The following is a 17032-nucleotide window of genomic DNA, read 5'->3' as shown; positions in this document are numbered from 1 at the left end:
GACACGTTTGTTTTGATGACATCCGAGCAGTGCTCCAGGAACGAAGGCCACCCCATCCTCTCTGGACCGTGAACTCTCCAGTGCCACGTGCCCTGTTGGCCTCACCTTTTCATCTGATGCCCTCCCTTCCCTTCCCCCATGTTTTAGAATTTCCTTTTCCTCAGGACTCCTGGATCCCAGATGGAAGGTCCTGGAAAAGCTAGTTTCCTGGACTGAGGCATGGGGTGCATGTCCACCCAGAGGGGCCTGAGTCCTTTCCCCCCCAGGATGCCCAATGGGCTCTGTCTTGGCCTGATGCTCATGGCCCTTTGATGGATCCAGGCTCCGTGAGGCGTGCAGAGGCGTAGGCTGAGGCTCCAAGGCAGGCCGCAGGTTCACAGAAGCCTGGCAGCCCCACGGGGCCTGGCAGGCCAGGTCGACCTGCCTCTCCTGGGGCCCCTGGAGCCCCTCGATCTCCATCTTTGCCATTGATTGCCTGACCAGGCCGGCCAGGCAGTCCTATGGAAGGGAAAAGGTCAAGACATCAAGGCCTCCTCCTATCTCAGCCTTCGAATTCCTCAGTCTCTCAGGGAAACTGAAGTCAAGGACACCATAGAAAGAAGGGACTCTGCCCCAGACACAGGTTCTAAGAGAGTCATGTCTCATGGTCCATTACTCCCAGTCAGTGAGTCGGGGGAATAAATGCCCCTTCCCTTCCCTCCATGAAGCAGATTTTTGTGTAACCCAGGAAGTCCTCGGAATCCCAGCTGTCCAGTTCCCAGGCAGACCTGACCCAGAGGCTCCTGGCTGCTCCAAAGGGATGCAAAAATTAGATGCGTGGGACTGAGTTGGCCTCATGTGAGCACACGAGGGAGGCCTCCATGGAAGAGACCCAGTTGTGTAGGGTCATTAATCCCAGGACTGAGGGACAGGACTGCTACTGGGCAGGGCCACGGTCTTACCTGGGATCCCCGGGGGCCCAGGCATCCCGGGGTGCCCACGGCCAACTTCTCCCTGATCACCCTTCTCTCCACGTTTTCCTGCAGAGAAAGAACCGAGCCTTAATTTTTCAGGATAGGAAAAATTTTTCTTCTTCTTGGCTTGCTATTTAATTTCTACTTCACACACAATAATTATTTCTATTTTGTGCTAGTTTATAATAGGAAACAGTTGGAAATGACTGCAGAACTGACTAAGTAAAGGCAAGTCCAAAGGATGGAAGGCTATAAAGCTGATAAAGTTCATTACAGGAAAGTGTCTGATAATGTCAACAGTCGGCATTTAGTATATACCAACTCCATGTAAATTACCTCTAAATGTAATCCTCCTGGCAACTATAAGATTGTTGCTATAAATATCTCCATTTCACAGACGATAAATCTAAGACCCAGGAATATTAATGGGTAACTTATCCAAGAGCCACAATGAGAAAGTGAGAGAGTCTGGATTCAACACCTGCTCTGACTCAAGCTTGCCTTCCTTACTGTTTTGTTCATCTGCCTTCCCTCTTTTAGAGACATGGAGGGATGTTTATGCTGCTAAGTCACTTCAGTCGTGTCTGACTCTGTGCGACCCATAGACAGCAGCCCACCAGGCTCCCCGGTCCCTGGGATTCTCCAGGCAAGAACACTGGAGTGGGTTGCCATTTCCTTCTCCAATGCATGAAAGTGAAAAGTGAAAGTGAAGTCGCTCTGTCGTGTCTGACTCTTCGTAACCCAATGGACTGCAGCCTACCAGGCTCCTCCATCCATGGGATTTTCCAGGCAAGAGTACTGGAGTGGGTTGCCATTGGAGTACCACTAAGTCAATTTAAAACAGAGACAACATCCCTCCCCCCCCAAAAAAAAACCCAGGCTATAAATTAGTACATTTGTTTCTATCAATTTGCTACTGAAAAGCAAGCCCAGGAGTTATATGGAAGAGCCATGGATGAGAATGTCTATACCTCATCCTAGGAAGGGGAATGATGAAAGAGAGAAAACAGGAGGCTGAGCCATCAGCCGGCATAACTGAGACCCCAGGAGGCTGGTCTTGGCCAAATCCCCATCTCCCAGCCACCACAGAATAGCACTCACCCTTGGGCCCGGTGTTGCCAATCTGACCCACGGCTCCCACGATGCCAGGCACGCCCCGAGGGCCAGGGTGCCCATGGGGTCCCTGTTTGCCCGGGTACCCAGGAGGCCCAGGGGGTCCTGGAGGACCCATCATCCCAGTCGCACCCAGGGCCTCCCTCTTGGCACTCACAGCCATTTCTGCCAGTTGCTCTGGAGAGAGGGAGGAGACAGAGAAGTCTGTAAGGTGGGTGTGGCTCAGTAAAACTGGGAAGGCAGAGCATCCTGGCCTCTGGATGTGCAGACAGAACAGCCGGGGGTCAACCTCCCCCTTCCTCAGGCTGTTCTGCAGACATCAAAGGTCCTGAGTGGGTGAGGACATAGGTAAGGTCCCCAACCCCTTGGAGGCAGAGCTCGTGACTTTCCCACAAGGCCACAGGGAGAGTCAGTCTTCTGAAGGGTGGCGATGCCCTGGAGGTGAGGAGGAGGAGTTGGTGCCCCCTCACCTTGCAGCATCTTCAGCACCACGTCCTCGATGTGCTGGTCACTAGCATCTCGGCCCTGAAAGCAGAGGAGGTCTTTCAGGAGGGAGCCCCTGGCTGCCAGGTCTGACTGCTCTGGTGCTATGACCCCTTCCTGTTCCCATTTTCTCACCCGAGGTATTTTCAGCATCTGACTGAAATCCCTCCAGCACCCACACCCATCCTCTCTGATCTCGGGTACCAGCCTCAGGGAAGGAACTCCCAGCCTTTGAGGGGATAAGCAGCAACCAACCCAAAGAGGCGTGTTCCCTAAGAGACTCCTCCCCTGGAGGCCAACTCACCGCCACGCCCTGCCTCCCGGGCTGTCCGGGCAAGCCTCGGTCTCCAACCAGTCCTCGAGGGCCCGGAGGCCCCGGGTAGCCCTGCACCCCCGGGGCTCCCGCATCTCCGCTGGGGCCGGGGTAGCCAGGTTCTCCGCGGACTCCTTGCTGCGGGGTGGGTTGGGTTCCCAGCGGGAATCAGAGGACGCACGCGCAGGGGTGGGGGGTGGGGGGTTATGCAGGAGTAAGGGAAGGATGGCGTGGGGGGCAGGGAAGCCGGGGGAGTCGAGGGCCTAGTCCCCAGCGGCGCTGAGGCAACGGGGCGGGGGTGGGCGGGAGGGGCGGCAGGAGCGGGGGAAGGTGGCGTCACAGCTGCAGGACTCACCTGTCCTTTGGGTCCCGGCTCGCCCGACTCGCCCTGTAGGCACAAGGAGGTGCTGTCCCGAGGCGGTGGGGTACCCAGGCCCGCCCGCTGCTCCCCTCCTCCACCCCGCGCAGCCCGCTCACCTTCTCGCCTTTCTCTCCGGGGAGGCCAGCCACCCCCGGGTCGCCCTGCAGATTGAGACAGGGTCAGGTCACAGCGGCCCGACACCCCCGCGCCCCCATCCCGATGCGATGCGAGAGATGCCCTGGGGGTGGGGGTGAGGGGGTTTGGGGGGAAGGCGGGTTGCTGGCACTCACCACTCCACCGCGGGGCCCTGTCTTCCCTGGGGAACCCTGTTGGAATTGGGGAGTTCAGAGCCTGGTGAGCTCCCATCCAGGGCAGGCTGGGCCTGGCTCCCCAACCCAGGCTCCCAGCCACAGCCGCCTCCGAAGCTCCACCTCGCTCCCCAGGGTCCCTGGGGACCGGCAAGGGGTCATTTTTCCAGGTGGATTTGAGGCACTGGAGCTCCACTGACCCCTCCCTCAGAATCTGAAGGCCTCTTCCCCTTGGATTTTTCAGTCCCAGTTAGTACCTTGTCTCCCTTGATGCCTGGCAAGCCTTGGGGCCCTGGAATTCCGGGAGGACCCTGTTCCCCTTTGGGGCCCTGAGGAGAAGAGAAACCAGAGGAATAAGTCAGACAAGGTGCCCAGACGTACTCCCAGAGCCCATCTCAGCTGCCCTGTACTTACCTGCCGACCTTGAGGGCCTGGCTGCCCCACTGGCCCCCTCTCACCGTGGTCACCCTGAAATGGAAAGTGAAGGTCACACCCCAGCCATCAGCCGGGGCAGCCTCTCCCTGCCAGATCCCAGACCCTGCATGGTCAGCACTCCCTCTATTCCTGCAGTCACCACCATGGAGGTCCTTGGCTCCACTTCACAGACCAGCAGACTGAGGTCCTGGCTGGGGAGACCTCACGATGGAGCTTTGAGAGCACCCAGATTCTGGGTCAGCAGTGCCAGCTGCTGCAGAGGCCCCCAGGGAGGGACCACTGTGCCACGCACTTACCTTCTGTCCCATGATGCCCTGGGGACCGATTTCTCCTCGAGGCCCTGGTTCTCCCTGGGGGACAGAGAAATCCGGTAGCCTGGAGGATCCCTCCCTCCTTTCCACACCTGACCAACCCCTACCCACTCCTGGGGCTCAGCTAATTTACGTCATCAGGGAAGACTTCCTTCACCTTCTTTCTTTGGGTCCCTGTCCTTTTCCTTCATAAGACCCAATACATTCGGAGTCTTTAATTCAGTGTCTTTCTCACAAATCTGTAAGCTCTATGTAAATAGGAGACTGTCTATCTCAGTGTCTAGTGGGTTGCAGATATTTGGTGAATGTTTATGCAGTGAGTGATGGAGAAGGAAATGGCAACCCACTCCAGTCCTCTTGCCTGGAAAATCCCATGGACGGAGAGCGTGGTAGGCTACAGTCCATGAGGTCGCAAAGAGTCAGACACGACTGAGCGACTTCACTTTCTTTCTTTTCTTTCTTTTATGCAATGAGTGAATGAGTCTGCCTGCTGGATTGTCAGCCCCAGTCATGTAGAGAGGTCATACCCCAGGACAGAAGCAGCCCCATCCTCTTTGCACTGTACATAGGGAAAGGGGGGTGGAGAGAGAGGAGAGCTTTCCTGGGGCAGCGTCAGAGTCCTGACTGGCCCCAAGGGCACTCTGAAGCTAGGGCTCCACCCCACAGTCTCACTCTGGCTCCACAGGCTAAAAGCAGAGTCCTCAGGCCTGGAGGGAGGGATGGGGAGGAAGCAAAGCAAGAAGAGCCCTTGAGTCAGAGGAGGGGGCACTTACCTCCTTCCCGGGGGGACCGGAGACTCCGGGGAAGCCCTGCCGGCCTGGCTCACCCTGCAGGAAAAGAGTTCTGAGGTCAGTCTGTGTAGCCTAGTCAGGCCCTTGGCCTTGGAGAAGCCAATGAGTTGAGAAGCGGAGCGGGTTCTTAGTCAGGGCCTCTGGACTCCACTGACGTGCAGCCATGCCATCCTGTTCTCTAGCCAGGATGAGAGGTGGGAGGGAGGCAACAGGAGGGAGGTGATTAGGCCCAATGAATCTGTGTTCAAGCCCAGTCTCTGAGCCTGAGAAGGCCTGGACCTTGCAGTCTTTAAGCCACAACCCTGGTCCTTGCCCTCAGGCTCCCTTGTTCAGATGAAGCCAACTCTCTGCCCCCAGCCTGGGGTCACCTTACCTTGTCCCCAGGGCCTCCTTTTGTCCCAGGCATACCAGGCACACCCTGTAGAAGGAACCTGATGTCAGTTTCTCCCTTGGCAGCAGGGAGCCCTGAGCATCTGCTATTTTGCCTCCCAGATTCCTCTCTCGCCTTGTGGGAGCTGAAGAGCAGAAGGCCCAGCCATGAACTTGACTGTGCCCAGCCCCGAATCCCTGCTGAGACAAGAGATAGCGACAGAAAGACCTGCTTTCCAAGGCCTGTGGTCCACGGGGAGAAGAGGAGCACACGCGAGTGCACACAGGAACACGGTCTGCACATGGATATGTTAGCAGTCCTCAAGTATCCCTGGCAGGGAAGGATGCGGGTTCCCAGAAGGAGGGGGACGGAGGTGGGCCTGAATTGTGAGAAGACTCAGAAATGGGAAGGGCATTCCAATAAAAGGAACCAGGAAGGCCTGAAGGTGCGGTGGTAGAAAAGCTAAGGCTCTGTTGAGAAGGGAGAGGGTGAAGACAGGCAGTGGCTGGCAGGTCAGGTTGTGGTGGCCCTTGGATGCTAAGACGGGCTGTGAGGATGAGGAGTGTAGCTATCCTGGTCATAACCGTTCCCCTGCCACTTCCTACACCTCAGTGACTCTGCTGAATGACTGGACAGAATGACATTTTCCTGGAGGCAGTGGGGGTGGGGGAACAGGGAGGGTGGAGCACCGTGGAAGACATTTAGCAGGGAAACGGTCAGATTCCACTTAGCCAACATGGAGGGTTGGTATAATCTAAGAGAAGCCTGGGCCGGCTGTCCAAATGATGAGGCCTAAGCCAGGCCGCAATTGGTGAGAAGGCCTGAGCTGAGCAGGGACAAGGTCCAGAGCACAAGTCCTGAGTATGTGACTTCCACCTCATCAGCCACTCACCCCACTTTGGGGAAGTGGGCCACAGAGTGCCTGGGCTCTCGGTGGAGGAGAAGCGACTCGCCCTGTGGCGGCCCCCACGGCTCCACCCTGTACTCACCGCTAGGCCCTGGTGGCCTGGGTTTCCCGGCCGCCCCGCCTGTCCTGCACTGCCCTGCGAGAGACAGAACCAGAGGCATAAATGAGAGCTCCAGCCGGGGGGTCCATGGCCCCCACCCGAGTGCAGGCAAGGAGACTGAGGCCCCGAAGCAAGAAGGAATGTGTTGGTGACACACTTGAGGCTCCGAGGCCTCCAGGCTCAGTGCAGCGGGACTCAGAGCCTCAGTTGGGAGGACCTCTGACCCTCACCCCCATCCCAGGGGCCGTCCCCACTCCTACCTTCACTCCAGGTGTGCCTGGGGTCCCGTCCTTGCCGTCAATGCCTGGGGGTCCCTGCTCAGCAGGAAAATTGAAGGGAGATTCACAATGGGGAGATGCCTGGGGTCAGGGCCCCCATCCACGTCCCTCTGTGGGGGGCAGTGTGCAAGTGGGAAGTGGGCCTGGTCAGCTTGGGAAGCCCCAGCAGCCAACTGGGGGAGCGGAATGGAAGTGGGAAGGGATTTCAGGAGATGGATTACAGTCCTTCCCTTGTGTGGGTGATGAGTGTCTCAAGACCCCTCCTACATCACCACTCTATTTACAGGTGAAAAAAACTGAGGCACAGAAAGAGGGCATTTCCGGAGGTGACAGAGCCAGCCCACTGGCAACAGAGTTCAGTCTAGAACCCCAGGCTCCTCCTCCTCTGGGGGCTTGGAGACCCGCCTGGACCCTGCCCTCTGTCTACTTACGGTTGCTCCCTTTGGGCCTGTTAGTCCCTGGGGTCCTCGAACTCCTTGGCTCCCCTGCAAAGTAGACAGAGAGCAGACAGCCTTCAGGAGGCTGAATCCCAGTCTGGCTATTCAGAGAACTGCTGAGAAAAGTGACCTCTGAGTCCCAGGGTCCCTGTGGCACAGGCCATGCTGGGCAGGGGCTGGTGGAGAGGGTGCTCGTTGTGTGACTGTGCCCTGGACCCAGCGGGAGGGAGCAGAGGTGGGCATCAAGCAGGCTGCGCGGGAGCAGCGGCAGGACAGGGGAGGAGCCAGTGTGACCCACCAAGGCCCTGAGTGACACTGATGTGAAGAAACCCAGCGACCAAAGACAATGTGTCGGCTTGGTTTGGGTCTTGATTTGAACAAGAACCCTGAAAAGACATTGTTGAAATCATTAGGAAAAATTGAGCACAAGCTGATCATTAGATTATGTTCAGGAATAACTGGATAATGTTGCTTGTGTGATAGTGATATTGTGGTTATGTGAGGAACCTTATTTTTAAGAGATACATTGAAAAGTGAAATGGGTAACACAACATAATGTTAAGAATTTGCTTGAAAATATCAGAGTAAAGGAAAGAAAGGGAGAAGGGGATGGATAAAGTGAGTGTGGCAAAAGATTAGTTTGGGGAGAGAGGGACATAAGGGTTCACTCTATTATTCTCCCTACTTTTGCATATGTTTAAAGACTTGCATAATAATAATAATAATAATAAAAACTAACAATAACAACAAAACCCCTAACTTTACTTTCTGCTCAATTTTTCTGTAAACTCAAAATTGCTCAGAAGAAATACTCTTATTAATTTTAAAAAGGAGAGCATTAAGAGATCTGGGATCTGGGCCAAATCTCATTAGCCCCATGACTGATTTGCTGGAATTTCATTGTCTGGCTTGGTGACTGTGGGACTGGATCCTACAGCTTCTCCCTAAGCCTGAATTTGACCAGCAGTAGGCGAGGCTTGGAGGAAGGAGCTGCTGGGCTAGCTGGGCTATGGGCACAGATATTCTCCCCTCACATCAGCCACCCACATGCACAGACACACAGACTAACACATGTGCACGGGCGTCTACATGTGCACACACGCAGATACACGTGTGCACCTCAGTGTATCCACCTGAGGCTTGGGTGGAGCTGAGTCCACCCAGCTCTCCCCCACGGGGCCCTGACTGCAACAGGGGTGACTGAGGACTCACCACATCACCCTTCTCTCCAGCTCGGCCCGGTGGTCCCCGTGGACCTTCCTCACCCTGGCAGGAAGGACAGGCAGAGATCCAAGTTACATGGGCTCAGGGAACTCACATCCTTTGCAGCCCCAGAAGCTGCATCCAGGGGAGGAAAGCGGGGGCAAGGAAGTGGGAGCAGACTCACAGGTGACCCGGCGGCGCCGATGGAGCCCACCATGCCTTTGTACCCCTGAGGGCCCTGGGGAGAGGAGAGATTGTGGGTCAGTCCTGGCTGGAGCCCAGAAGCCAGAGGGCTGGTTCCGGCAGCTCTTTCTTGCAGGACATCCCCCCAGACCCACTCACCGTCTCTCCTTTGGGTCCCGCCATGCCTGGGTAGCCCCTGACGCCCTGGGGACCCTGTCAAGACAGAATGATGTGATGGCAACTAGAAGGCCCACGTCATGACACCTTCCCTGAACCCCAGCCCAGTCTTCTCGATGTCTCCCTAAGGCAGGCACAGAGTCCCTGTCACAGATGGTCAGTAAGACTCAGAGATGCCAGGGACTCACCAGGGTCACTCAAAGGAACAGTGGCAGAACCAGGGCCCCAGCTGAGCCTTTTGGCTGACAGCAGCCTTGGTTCCAGTCCCCCAGTGTCTCACAGGCAGCCTCATCCAGAGCCTCACCAGCTGGACACAGGCATCTCTTCCACCAGTTAGAGCCCAGAGCAAGGGAATGACTCCACTAAGGTCTCCTGAGGGGATGAGGTGGGGCGGGGAAAGTGTTCCTTACCGGTGGTCCAGGGATGCCTTGCTCTCCAGAGGCACCCACATCTCCCTTGGGACCCTAAGGGCCAGGAAAGAGAGATCAGATAGGCAGGCAGATGGAGAGACAAATATTCAGACAACCAAAGACAACATCCTCTTCTCAGCAAGAGCAGACAGGAAGGCGTCCTGGAAAGCATAGGGTCCCAGGGAGGACAGATAGGGAAATGGGGGCACAGCAAGGGAAGGGGCTTGCCCAGGGACACACTGACTTAGCGCCTAGGCCTCCTGCCTCCCAGCTCAAGGCTTCATCCCCGGAGCCCCACAGGTGAAGGGAAGGGAGAAGGATGCGGGGAGGCTCCAGTAGGGCCCTCTCCACACACACTCTCCCACGGCCCTCCGCCCTCGCACTCACCGGCTTCCCCTGGCGGCCGGAATCTCCCAGAAGCCCGCGTCTGCCTGGATGCCCCTGCGGGGAAGGAGAGAGCTTAGAGTACATCCCGTACCCCCCTCCCCTGCTCCGCCCCCCAAGACTTGGGCCAGAAGCTCACCTTCACGCCCTGCAGCCCTGGGGGCCCTTTCACGCCCGCTGGACAGTTGGTTGGACACTGGAAGAGAAATTCCGCAGGGTTCTGTGTCACTGGCCTGTCCCAGGCCAACAGAGCAGTGCTTCCCAAGACCTCTCCTCCATCCGCACCTGGCTGCACCTCTCCGCCGCAGCCTCTCCCCGTCTCCCAGGGACCCTACCTTCGAATGGGACCTGTCTCCTTGCCCGCCCCTCTCAAGATGACCCACCCCTTCCCCGGACTAGCCCCGGCCCAGGCCCCGCCTCTCACCAGGAAATCTGCGCTGCCTTCCAGACCCTGAATGGTTCCAGGGCGGCCCTGAGAAAAGATGTATGAAGATGGAACCTGACTCGAACCCTCCTCTCCCCAGACTTGTGCCAGAGACCCTTGTCCTTCCCCAGCCACACCTTGCCATGTGGGAGGTCTGAGGACACTTACCGGTTTCCCAGGGGGTCCCGGAGGCCCTGATGGTCCCTCTGGTCCAGGATCCCCCTGGAAGCAAGAAAGGCCCAAATCATACCCTTGTCCAGCCTTGGCTAGGTCACCTCTGCCCCCTGTTCCAGTTCCCCCTACTGCCCTGTCCATCCTGCCCTTCAGGTCCCCTCCTGAGATCTGGGGAGATCAAAGCCTGATCTGCTGAGGATGCTCTGCCGTTGGTGTGCTCAGCAGGAGGGGTTTCTGTCCCAGACCTGGAGGAGATTCCTGGTGGCCAGAAGCAGGCCCAGGAACTCCTGGAGAGGTGCTCAGCCTGCACTTGAAGGCAGAGGGCAGGAGACAGAGGGAGCAGAGGAGTGACTGGGGCTCACCTTGGGGCCTGTGAGTCCAATCTCACCAGGGAGGCCAACAGGTCCAGGTGGTCCCTAGGAACAGAGACATCAGTGGCTAGGATGCCTCAGAGGGTTAGCCCAGCCCTGCCACAAAGATAGAAACAGGTGCCCAGAGCCCCTTTCCCCACTTCTACTTTGCAACCAGCCCCAAAGAGGCGGACAAATTAGGGCTTTAAGGACCAGTGAATTTCAGAGTCAGTGGATAGGCCCAGGGTTCTCTGACAAGTCTGCCCATTTCTGACACCATCACAGTATGCTGGCCTCTCCCCATGCTGGCCAGTCCCCTGGAAGCCCTTCTCTACCCTCCCCCTCTGAGAGTCCCAGGGACCCTGCCCCATCCCTGAGGACTTACAGGAGGTCCGGCGAAGCCAGGGCCCTGAAACAGAAGGAAAGATTAGGTTCATGGCTCCTTTTACAAATCCCCCTACCTACAAAGGGTCCCTTAAAGCCATTGCAGGTTATACTCACTGGCAGGCCGGGGGGACCTGGGAGCCCAGGCTGGCCCTGCAAAAGCAATGGGAGAGGCTCAGAGGCTGGGGTCTCCTGCATTTCTGCTCCTCTCTGCCACAGCCCCTCCTAAACTCTGGTACCTAGATTGCCCATGCTGAGCCCCTAGCAGGCCACTTGCCTTGACTCCTGGGATCCCTGCAGGACCGGGCTCCCCCTTGGCTCCAGTTAGACCCTGGAGAAGAAAAAGAAGATACATCTGTGAGGGGCAAACCTGCTCCTTGACCAACGGGAGGATAGGGTGGGTAGAGCTCTCTCTTTGTTGGGCCCAGGCTGCCTTTCGTCACACTGCATGAAGGCCTATGGGCATCAACATCTCACTTTTCTTTCTTCCAGTTCCCATACTAGCCCTTGATGATTATCCTCTTTTGAAAGATAAGAAACCAAGGCCCAATGATTTGTTGGCCCAGATCTCACATATCCAGTCTAGGAATCTAGAAAACCTAGATAGATATGGGTCTGGATTAGCCATTTTCTTAATGTCTGCCCTTGACAACTTTTTCTGAGCCTTAGTATTCTCATCTGCAAAATGGGTTAATAATCGGTGCTTCTCGGGGTGGTTATGAAAATCTATGTGTAAGGCAATATGCTTTGTAATCTTTGCAGGGTGTGGATGAGTTGGAGCAACCCTGTGGCTGCTCACAGCCCTAATGGGCACTTCTTGAGCCAGCAGGCCATTCATGGGGGGCCACTTTTTCCTCCCATCTTTTAATGACTAATTCAAGTGTCTCCCCAACCAGATGACTTCCCAATAACCCTATCCAGGAGCCAGTGACCTTGGAGCCTGTGTCCAGGAGCCTGTGACCTTGAGCCCATGAACCCCTGGAACTGCATGCTATCAACCAAATGATGTTCTTCTCTTGAGTAGTGCCTGGGGCTGTAAGGGGGTGGCGTGGGGAAGGGTAAAGGGGAGGAAAGGTGAGGATGCAGAAGGACAGCTCTGCCCAGAGAATTAAGTGTAATACTTGGAGGCCAGAAATGTGAGGCTAAATTCTGACTGCTGCTAAGCCCTCTGGATGCCCATCTGCCCCTGATTCAGTGCTCCTGGCATGGGTGTGACGTCACAAGTCACATGAAGGTAAGGGGAACTCACAGCTGTAGAGTCTCCATCCTGCTCTGCACAGCAGATCGGGGAAGATGCCAGAACTGGGTTTTGGAAGTCAGGGGGTGGAGCCCTAGCCTACTCTACCTGACAGTCAGGTAGGTACTCACATCAATCCCGGGCTTCCCGTCTGGCCCATCTGTTCCCGGTTTGCCAGGCTCTCCCTTAGGTCCCTTGAAAACAGAGGTGGAGCAAATATTAGCTACAGGCAGGAGAGACCTGGACGCATCAAAGGTCAAGGGGAAAAAGCACTCACCGGAGGGCCAGCTTTCCCAGGGGGCCCTTGGTCACCCTGCAAGATATAAGTTGTTGAGAAAGCTTACCACGGCTTGTGCTACCCCAGATGGACACACACAAGCCCTGGTTGACCTGTCCACGTGCTCCTCTCCTTTTCTGTCCTGAGTCCTCTCAAACCTCGTGTTTTTTAGGAAAATAGCTCCCTTTCCTTCAAGAAAACCATAGGTGGATTGAGGCCAACCCCAGGTAGGCTGGAGAGGGTGATACCAACATGCAAGTGAGTTCTAGACATGCCAGTGTTGGGACGGTGCCAGTCAAGAGATCTGTGAAAGGGTTGCCTCGGAGAGTGGTGCCTCTTGGATTTGAGCAAGTGTGAGGAGAAATTTTGGGGCTTTTAGGAAAACACGAAGAGGAGGTAAGCGAAGGGGGCAGTGGTATATTGGGGTCAGGAGAATGAGATGGGGCAGGGGCAGGGACCAAGGGGGCAGCTTCAATCTGTCCCTAAGGCAGGAAGGACCTCCTTCCCCTGTGACAAAGGCTCCTCGATGGAGAACATACGTGGCCAGTGGAATCACATTCAGCCCCAGAGAGGCCTCCAGGCATTTCAGGGCCTGTGGCAGCCAGAGAGCCTGGCAGGGGCCCAGCGCCCATGGTTGGAGGGTGGGGGCACCAAGTTGAATAGAAAGCTGTGGAGATGGGTAAATATGGGGCTGACCTCCTGGGGGAGCATCCAGAATAAGGTATTTAACTCTCACCAAGGTGGGGAGAGCAGGGAATGAGCCCAGCTGCTTCTAAATCGGGAATAAAAATGTAAAGGGAAGAGACTGGAGTCTGGCCCCCACTGGACAGCGATCTGGCCAAGCCTCCCAAACTACCCTGAAGAGGCACCCAGACTTGCCAGGGGGCAGCGCGGAGTTAAGGCCTCTCCCACCCCAAAAAGGGAGGAGGGGGCGGGGGATGAGGAATCGCTGTGAGCTGCGGCAGGCGGACCGAACAGCAGCTCCTTGTCCACCAGCAGCTATAACGGGCTCTGCCGCTCCAGGCTGCTTTGAGGTTTGTGTAGAACAAACGGGCTCCTTGTGGGGCAGGCCGGCGCTGCCTACTGGCAACTGGGGGCACTGCACCTCCAGGCACCGACCTCACCGCCGCCACCCCCTGCTTCCCCTCCCAGAGCACACAAAACTCCCTTGTCGGCAGCCTCTCGCCCCCCCGCCCCGCCGGTCCCGGGTTAGAGACTCACGTCGATTCCGTCGGATCCAGGCACTCCCGGTGGCCCTGGGGGCCCCGGAGGCCCCGGCTCTCCTGGCGGACCTCTCTGAAAACACAAAGGGGGCAGCCCTCAGACATTGCAGGGCACTGGGCGTCCAGGGGCGCACCTCCCCCTGAGAAGCCGTAAACTCTCCTTCACTGAGAACACGCTGTGGGCCTTTACATATGTCATCCTACTGACGGGTTCAGAACTGTGAGCCGAAGCTAACGAGCCCCAGTTTGCAGGGGAGGAAACAGGCTCCGAAAGATTCAGGGGTCAGCGCCCTCCCTCCGTTCGGATTCAGGCTCCGAAAGATCATAGGAGGTAAACTGTGGACCCAGAGTTCCGTCCTCGGTTTGCCCAGCTCCTTCCACTGCACCGCGCTGCCCCTGCGCCGTCGTGGGTGGAGAATAGAAGGAGATGCTGATGACTCAAATAACGGATGGTTAAGGAAGACGGTACCTAGAGATGCTTGATCCTCAATGAACGGTTGCTTGCAGTATTTTTAGATGGACGACAGATATTGAGGATGGATAGGTACCCCCTACCACTCCCCCTGGTGCGGATAAAGCCCGACGGGAAAGTTGGGGAGGCGAAGAGAGATGGGGCCCGTTGCGGGGCGAAATGTCTAGGGAGGGCAAGCCTGTTCTCTCCTCCTCCTGATAGCATCCGTCTCCCAGCACCGCTCCTCCGTCCTCGGTTGGATGGCGTTCTTAACGCGATCCATCCTAGACCCAGGCAGGGGTCCGGCGTTTGCCAGGTGCCCGCGCTCCCACCCCCACCTCCAGACCGAGAAGTGCCAGGTTGGCGTCCCACGGGCGAGCTGCGAACCGCCCAAGGCCCCAGACGGCGCCCCGGCCCGGCCCCTCCGCGCCCGCGTCGCGTGAGGGCCCCTGCCCCCAGCCGGCCCTCGGAAGTGAGAGGCGGGCGCGCTAGCCCGGCGGAGAGCGTCAGCCGAGCGGGAGCGGCGTCTGGCTGGAGCCGGCGCCCCCTGGGAGGCGGCGGGGGCGGAGGATCCCGAGCTCCGTGAATGGGCACCATTGTCTCCCCCGCCACCTGGGCTCTCCACGCTGCCAGGACGCGGCGCCAGCTCCTGCTCCACGCCGCCGGGCCCGGGCAGCGCCGAGCATCTCCGGACAGGGTCCCTCTGGCTCCCCGGCTCATCCACCTCTTTTCACGGTGCCGAGATCTCCACCCCCAACCTCATTTGTGCCCCTACTGAAGGAATGTGAGCTTCTGCCCCTCAGGCGAGGGAGTGTCAATGGAGGGTGGGAGTCAAGCCGAACACTCCGCCAGACCCCAGGATCCGGAACCCTGGACCCAGATCCCGAATTCCGGAGCCCGGCGCGGGAGTGGCTGCAGGACTTACGATCTGCGCCAGGGCGAGCCCCAGCACCTGCAGGAGAACCAGGAGGCTACGCGGGGCGGCCGCGGGGGCCATGGCGGGCGTCGGGCTCGAGGTGGACTGATGCGGGCACCACGCACGCACCGACGGCTGAAGCTCCTGGCGCGACGGCTCCGGCTGCTCTCGGACCCGGAGGGCAGGGCCTCCTGAATATGCGGCTGGGCGGGGCGGGGGGCCCGCGGGGTCTGTCACCTGAGAGGACCCGGGGAGGGAGGCTGGCGTTCCCGGCCCAGCTCCGCCCCGCTCTGTCCTGCCGCCAGCGCCCACCCTCCATCCTCTCGCCGGGCTTCCCGGAGGCCTCGGCCGGGTGATCCGAAGAGCGGCCAGGGTGCGGGACCGGGACCACGGCTCCGTTCCTCTACGAGGAGGAAGAGGGCCGTCCAAGTTGCCTGTCCAGCCGGATCTCCGGGACCCAGCCCGTTTCCCCGACCCGCAGTCTGCCTCCCATAACTTGCGCCTTGTCCTCAGCCACTTCAGCCTGCGAGCCCGGGCCTGGGTGCCCTGGTCCAGGGCCCAGGCCGAGGACACCGCAGGTTCTGCCGACCTTGTAGCAGGCTTTGCCCAGCTCTCCATCCACCTGGTTCCTCTCCACCTACGATCAATCAGGCCTCGTCCCTATTAAAACATACCGCAGAGGATGAGATGTTTGGATGGCATCATCCAGTTAATGGCCGTGAGTCTGGGCAAACTCCGGGAAATAGTGAAGGACAGGGAAGCCGGGTTTGCTGTAGTCCCTGGGGTCAGTCAGCAAAGAGCTGGACAAGACTGAGCGACTGAACAACAAAGGCCCTTCCTGGATCAGCCATGCTATGAATACCCCTTCACCTTCTCCCCCGGCTTCACTGCTAACACTAGCCAATCTGCCTGCATCCCGTTTCTAAACTTCCTCATCTCCCTCTCATCTCTGTGTTTCCACCCCAGCTGGGAGACCAGTGAGGCTCTTTAGTCCTCCAGTCATGAAGCTGTTGGCACCTGGGTCTGCCTTGGCCATTCTATCTTTGAAGTCTTCACTGCCCAGGTATCCACCATTCAACCCTCCTCCTTCTGCTTACTCATCCTTCTTAAAAAGATTTTTTTTGTTTGGCTGCTCTGAGTCTTAGTTGAAGTACTCCAGATCTTTGATCTTTGCTGGAGCATGTGGAATCTTTAGCTGAATCACATGGAATCTAGTTCCCTGACCAGGTATTGAACCAAGGTCCCCTGAATTGGGAGTGCTGAGTCTTAGCCACTGGAACACCAGGCAAATCCCAAGCACTTCTTCTATTGCCTTTTCTTCTCTGCAGCTCCCTTAAGCACCAGGGTCTGTAGGACTGACCATTCCTCTACCTCCAGGTGATTTCCTCCATGTTCACAGAAACAACCCACAGCTTATTTACCAGCGTTGCCAAAACCTACTGGTCAAATATAGTGGGCTTCCCTGGTGGCTCAGAGGTTAAAGCGTCTGCCTCCAATGCGGGAGACCTGGGTTCGATCCCTGGGTCGGGAAGATCCCCTGGGGAAGGAAATGGCAACCCACTCCAGTATTCTTGCCTGGAGAATCCCATGGATGGAGCAGCCTGGTAGGCTACAGTCCACGGGGTCGCAAAGAGTCGATAGCCTCTCTCCAGTCTCCTGCCTTCTTCATTCACTAAGCAATGCTGGTTTAGTGCTTTGGGGTCTGACTCTGTCACTAAGTATGACCACAGGCCCTGAAACTGTATGAAGTCTTTGCTGCTGTTGTTGTTTAGTTGCTAAGTTGTATCTGACTCTTTCGCAGCCCCATAAACTGTAGCCTGCCAGATTCCTCAATTCATGGGATTCTCTAGGCAAGAATACTGGAGTGGGTTGCCATTTCCTTCTCCAGGGGATCTTTCTGACCCAGGGATCGAACTTACGTCTCCTGCATTAGCAGGCCTATTCTTTACCACTGAGCCACTTGGTAAGTCTCAGATTGCTCTTCTTTAAAAGGAGATAATGGTAGTCCCTATCTTATGGGGTTTTGTGAATATTGAATGAGATGATACATATGAAGTATTTAACCTAACAAGCAGCACA

At 57.2% G+C, this 17032-nt stretch overlaps 1 protein-coding gene across 1 annotated transcript; it reads right to left on the bottom strand.

Moving 5' to 3' along the window:
- Positions 1 to 298: 298 nt before the first annotated feature.
- On the bottom strand, positions 299 to 15034 carry COL9A2 (collagen type IX alpha 2 chain). Its single transcript, XM_068964941.1, has 32 exons — positions 14963 to 15034; positions 13585 to 13659; positions 12364 to 12399; positions 12218 to 12280; positions 11127 to 11180; positions 10967 to 11002; positions 10851 to 10874; positions 10478 to 10531; positions 10110 to 10163; positions 9942 to 9989; positions 9657 to 9713; positions 9521 to 9574; positions 9134 to 9187; positions 8706 to 8759; positions 8548 to 8601; positions 8373 to 8426; positions 7155 to 7208; positions 6706 to 6759; positions 6428 to 6481; positions 5442 to 5486; positions 5051 to 5104; positions 4263 to 4316; positions 3946 to 3999; positions 3789 to 3860; positions 3514 to 3549; positions 3340 to 3384; positions 3218 to 3250; positions 2854 to 3000; positions 2537 to 2591; positions 2055 to 2243; positions 942 to 1019; positions 299 to 498 (listed from the first exon to the last, which is right to left on the bottom strand). Exons 1-32 carry the CDS (start codon positions 15032 to 15034, stop codon positions 299 to 301), a joined length of 2067 nt encoding a protein of 688 aa, XP_068821042.1.
- Positions 15035 to 17032: the final 1998 nt, after the last annotated feature.

This window comes from Capricornis sumatraensis, chromosome 2 (genome assembly GCF_032405125.1).
Source record: "Capricornis sumatraensis isolate serow.1 chromosome 2, serow.2, whole genome shotgun sequence".
In the NCBI taxonomy this organism is placed as follows: domain Eukaryota; kingdom Metazoa; phylum Chordata; class Mammalia; order Artiodactyla; family Bovidae; genus Capricornis; species Capricornis sumatraensis.
The sequence above is the reverse complement of the archived record's forward strand: the minus strand, read 5'-3'. Positions and strand labels throughout refer to the sequence as shown.